General features: G+C 40.7%; 1 protein-coding gene across 9 annotated transcripts in view; it reads right to left on the bottom strand.

The window, feature by feature from the left end:
• The window catches only part of OXR1 (oxidation resistance 1), a 405984-nt gene that overhangs the window by 74509 nt on the left and 325587 nt on the right, over positions 1-5888 (bottom strand). The window contains exon 1 of one of the 9 annotated variants that reach the window (XM_011369446.2): positions 3814-4174. The exons of 7 other annotated variants lie outside the window; for them this stretch is intronic. In XM_011369446.2, coding sequence (XP_011367748.1) covers positions 3814-4012 — 199 coding nt within the window. In that variant the 5' untranslated portion in view covers positions 4013-4174. Of the gene's footprint in view, positions 1-3813; positions 4175-5888 lie in introns of those variants that run through there. One more of the 9 variants, XM_011369445.2, reaches the window with a different exon arrangement.

Below are 5888 nucleotides of genomic sequence, written 5' to 3'. Positions count from 1 at the left end.
TTGTGCTACGATGTTAAGATGGCTATAAAGTCACTAGGCAATAGGAATTTTCCAGCTCTATTATAATCTTATGGGACCACCATTATCTATGCAGTATGTCATTGACAAAAACATTGTTTTGCAGCGCTTAACTGTAGCCACTGCAACAATTAGTACTCCAAATCCTTTAGAGCAGGGGTCCCCAATCTCCAGGCCATGAACCTGTACCGGTCCGTGGCCAGTTAGGAACTGGGCTGCACAGCAGATGAGCACATGGACCAACAAGAGAAGCTTCATCTGTATTTGCAGCTGCTCCCCAGCGCTAGCATCACCGCCTCAGCTCCACTTTGGATCATCAGGCATTAGATTCTCATAGGAGCACCGGTCCCTGGTGCCGAAAAGGTTGGGGACCTCTGTTTTAGAGGCATCTGGTCATTCCTGGGTTCAAGATAAACAATTATAACTCTTCCAGATCATGTGCATCTGTGATTTCTAACTTAAAATATATCTGTTTGAACACTGTAATTGGATTTTGCATTTTCAGCTCAGTCATTTTAATCTTTCTAACTCTAAAGAAATTTCAATGACAATCCATCCTACCCTTTACCTAACTTGTTTTAACTTTAACATCTTACATGATAAAATTCTGCTTTCTTCTCACATCTTTCCTGTATGGCAGGGTCATAACTCTCAGAAAAATGAAGATAACACCCAAATGGATTCTGCAATCCATTTCTTATCAGGCTCAGTTTCTTCATCAGGAAAATGGGATAATGAATGGTACCTATCTAACAGAGTTGTTATTAGGATTAAATAAAAATATTTGCTAGTGCCTGCCCCACATAGAATGTGCTTAGCAGCTATTATTTTTGTTACTATTTCCCCTGAAAGATACTGTTTTAACTGCTGAAAGTAAATAAAAATAAAATTTAAATAGGACTGAGATATGTTTAAAGTATCCTGTTACCAAGTGGGAAAACAGTGTTGACATAACAGGCCAGTTTATGATAAAAACTATATTATAGTAAGTTGAGAATCTAAACTTGTTAAATCTATTTATTTGCACTTATTTATTACCATATTATCTAGTGAGGTGAATAATTTTAAAGGCTATATAATGTAGGCTTGTGGTCATGCTTCCAAACAAAAAATATAATCAAGGTCCAAATAAATTTTTTTTGAATCAAATCATAATTTACACTTTAAGCAGGAACAAGAATTGCATCACAAGATTTTTTTTTTCCTTAATTGTTATTAACTAGATAAACTCTTTAATATGTCTAAGTCTCAACTACATTTTTCCCTAAAGGACTATAATGTTGGAGTCAGCAAATGCTAAAAGCTGGTAATAGCAAAAGAAGCCACCTTGGAGAGGCATAAAAAGGCATAACACCAACAGTCCAAAATAAGGAGTTTGGCTATAGAAACAGTAAAATCAGAAGCATCTCATCCAAATTTTACCTGGTTCGTCTTTAACCTGTCAATGGTGAAACTACTTTATCAACATCATTACTGAACATGAAATGGTGAAGGGCAAGATCAGTAATAACAAAAAATACCACTACAATACACAGGACATTTTAAAGAATTGGAGGAAGAGTGACAGACAATAGGAACGTAAGCAGATGTTATAAAAATCTCAAGTAAGGGTAGTCACAAGCAGAAAGCGCACAATACATCCTTTAAAAACAGACTGATAGCTAGTTACTCTGAGGGACACAAATGTAAAGAAAAACCCTATAGCTAAAACCCATTTAGTAGGCAGCTGCAAAGAACAGAGTTCTCATTTTAAGGAAAAGCTGACTGGAAATTAATAACCATTTATTTTTCATGTGTATATATATACATGCTGCCTCTCAAAGGAGCCAATTTAGGAGGCTGTATTTATTCTATGAATGGTAGGGGGGGTGATCAAATTATTGCTGGGGCACTTATTAAACTGCTTTCAGAATTTGTAGGCATAGCTTTATAGACCTACAACATTTATAGCTCCAAATGCTATTTTCTGGCTTTATCATCCATTATTTTCACTGGTTTTGTTCCAAATGAAAGAAACTCTAGAATTGAGAACCTTTGAATCATCCAATCAACCTCATTTACAAACAGGAAAACATAGGCCAAAAGAGATTAATTACTTGTACAAATTATTTCAGCCAGTTAGTGCTAGTATGTACCTGCCTACATAACTGTGACATCACAAGTACTCTCTAACTTGTGTCAAGATTTGGGGGCACAATGAATATTTTAAAGGGGGTCAAAGGAGACTAGACTTTGAGTGTTGAGCACATATTGTATTATACAATTGTACACCTAAAACTTATATTAATCAATGTTGACCTGATAAATTTAATTAAAAAATTATGTGCCATGAGTTCATAAGGCAGCTTCAACAGAAGAGGAATTGGTAAAGTACTTTGAAGCTGCAGCTCAAAACAAGAGTGTCAGTTATAGCAGTGTGCTCAACAAATGTTTCTGAATGAAGTGGATGTATATGTTTGGGCATATTTATTAAAGTAGATCATATTTCTACCTGGTTATACCACATACTTTTGAATTCTCTATCTAGAGGCTGGTTATATATTGTTTTCAATAAGCAACTAATGATGTATTAAAAAATCCTTTATTCAAATAATTTAAAGTTCCAGCCTTCATCCCTGGTCTCACCTTTAAGAGGATTCTGTATCTGGTTAATGTCCTTTAAAGCACAAAAAAATGTATCCCCCTTTTTCATTTTCTAATCCCATAAACAGGAAGTGTAAAGACAGGATATTTTATTGTGAAGAAAATTATTAAAAGGGGTCATGCTAAAATTAGATTTTAACATTCAAGTTTCTGCAAAGCTTAAGTTACACACCCACTCACAGATCAATAGATGTCCTCCCTCTTTCACTGCTTTAAAAAGAATGGCAGGATGTGAGGTTATGGAGTTTATATTCTTTATGCTTGTCTCTATTTTCTTGACTCTTTAATGCTCACATAATTACTCATAATACTAAAATGCATATTAAAACAAGTAAACGAATGAAGCAAAATAGAATGCTTCTTATCAACTTAGAGAAAGCCAATGGCATTGGAGAATTTAGCATATGCATTATGCTAATACCTCTTCAGCAAGTACTTTTAAAAATTCCATAACAGCAATATCATACCATGACAGATTTAAAAAAAAAAAAAAAAAGGTACAAAGTCACTACGATGAAAGAAAACTAACATAGCAGTCAGTATAAATGTAATTGAGAAAAAGTTTCTAGGTTCTGCCACCTCAAAACAACATGCAGCCTTTCAAAACACATGATACAAAAATCAGCTAAGCTTCAGGTTAAGCTAAACATTTTTTTTCCCCCAAAGTAGTATTAAGTGCTGAAGTGAATCCTAACAGTTGGCAAATATCAAAAACACTGATCCACACCCAAACTAAACTAGGCACGGTGTTCTTAAGGATCTCAAAGACGAAAAAGACAGGCGTCATAATTGGTTCAATATTCACCTCCTGGTCGGAGGGAAAAACGAATGGATCGTACCCTTGAAATACTTAGCGGGGTTAAGAAAGTCAAGTGTGGGTGAAGAAAGCAGGAAGAGCAGAGCAGGAAGAGCTGCGACACCGACAGCAGAAAAGTTTCCCGTCCCCAGAGCAGAATGAGTCCTCCCGTGTCACCCCCGCCCTGCCGCCAGTCTGGCCCACGCGCACCTACCATCCGGCCGCGCGACCTCTGCCCACCCAGCTCTCCACTGGCGCCTCCCCGGGCCACGCACCCCAAACCAGACATCCGCCTCCCCGCCCACAGCCCTCAGCCCGGGCCGACCGCGCGGGAGGTCAAGGCAGGCTGGGCTCACCAGGTCCCTCGGGGTTGGACGGCGCTGTGTGCCGGTGGCGTGGGGACCCGCACCCGGGGTCCCCCTGGGCGGGCTCCCTCAGGTAATCCTCGAAGCACACCTGGCGGGCTTCGCCGCCACCCCCGAGCCCCCAGAGGCGGTTGGCCGTGCCCCGTAGAAGGCGCCCGCTCTTCCCCGTGAATGTGGTCAGGTAGTCCATGCTGCCGCGGGGCAGGGGCCTCCTCGGCCGACGGTTTCCGCGGCAGCGGCCACTCCGTGCGCGCCCGTGGGCCGGTCCAACCCGACACGGGGGCGGGGGCTCCGCGCGCCTCTCAGGAGGCAAGGAGGGGGACAGGGCGTCCCCGGCGTGGCTCCGGGGCGAACCATCAGGAAAGGACGCGCGGGGGAGCAAAAGCTGGACAAAAGTTTTGAAAAGTTTTTCTTGTCGCTGCCAAAGTCCAATCGAGGCAAAACTTAGCTAGTGAAGTAGGTACATTCTTGCTAGAACAGGTACAGGGTCGAATACTTGGCGGCTTTTAGGCAAGGTGGACGGGTCCTACTCGCTCACCCCCGCCAGCCTCCAATGGAGCAGGCCCGCCCCGCCCCGTCGGAACCAACCGGACTTTCAGGACTGCTGGGGAACGCAGTAGAGGCCGAGCCTTGGCCCTGGGGGGGAAGCTGGAAGTGAAAAGACCCCAGGAGAGGCTTTGTTGAAGCATTTGGGGGCCTCGATGGGCAGTGTCAGAAGTTTCTGTGTGGGGGTGTATGTGTTTGTATTAGCAGGAGGCGCATAATCCACGTGAAACTTTTGGAGCTTGTAATTTTGAGGGGCGGAGTGGAGAGGAGGAAGACGGGAAGGTTAATTTTAAGGTAAAATTGCAGTCGTCGTTAAAATAAAACCGATCCAGATAAAATGCTGTTTAGAAGGGATTAGGAGACCAGTTTTGTAAAATAAAGCATTAATAGTCGCGTTTCAAGTCGTTTTGGCATTGTGAACAGATGATAAGAATTTGACATTCCCTGAATCTGGTCCTGTAAGGCAAGGTAATTAAGGGCTTTAGTGTACAACCTTATCCTCCTTTAGGCAGAGAAAGAGCAATAACTTTTGACAGACATTTACTATCCAGTGAGATCTGGTTATTATCTTTCTTTCACATGTGTATGGCGCTCTTTCCCACGCATTATATAAAAACACCCACTTAACTTGGAATTACCAATTAATGTATTTGAGGAAAAGGTTTGACTTACTTAAATAATCATACCAAATAATGGAATCCAATCTTTCTGGAACTTAAGCTTTTTGCCATATCATTAAAGACTATACCCCTTTTTAAAAAAAAATCGTTTGATCTTTTTCCCACCATCGCCATTTTCAGCTTAAATTCTTACCAGGTTAGACAAATGTCACCATCCTAACATCAACATCACATTTATACTTCGTTAAAAATATAGAATGTTTGGGCTGTACTCTAGAGTGTAATTCACAGTGGTTGTGAGAAAGGACCCAGAAATATGCATACCCAGCAATCATCCATGTATTCAGATGTGCTGCATGAGAAAGCACTACTCCAGACGGTAAGTGGCACTTGGTTTTTTTGAGATTTCCCTTTGATAAGGACCATTATCATGCTTACCATCACTTCTAAGATGCCAGAGAGGCTCAGTAAGCTTTAACACCCAATTTCAATGACTTAAGTCTAATCTTGATTAATGAATTGAAATGCTTTTTCTAAGCTATATTTTCATCTTGAAATTTGTCAGTAAGCTTGTGATAACCATATTCCAAAGTGTTTGAGTGGTTTATATCTGAATAAATCAGTGCTTTTACATCCAACCTTAGCAGGAACCTGTGCTCTACCCAGTTCAAATACAGTTTTACAGGCAGTTAATCCATCAAACTTTTTCTGCTTCTATTTCATGGAAAGCTAAAGATGCTGGCAGAAAAAAATATGTATGTAACCTTGATGATTAAATGCTTTACAATTTTTGATTTACACTTAGCTAAGCCCTAATGGCTTCGAAAGCCTTTTACTCATAAAATCAGCTTTCTTTCTTACTCTACATTTGTTGTCTGAACCGTCACCATTCTGAAGTTA

The sequence above is a fragment of the Pteropus vampyrus genome, unplaced genomic scaffold, assembly GCF_000151845.1.
Source record: "Pteropus vampyrus isolate Shadow unplaced genomic scaffold, Pvam_2.0 Scaffold149, whole genome shotgun sequence".
Taxonomy (NCBI): domain Eukaryota; kingdom Metazoa; phylum Chordata; class Mammalia; order Chiroptera; family Pteropodidae; genus Pteropus; species Pteropus vampyrus.
Note: the sequence above shows the minus strand (reverse complement) of the source record. Positions and strands in the feature narration are given on the sequence as shown.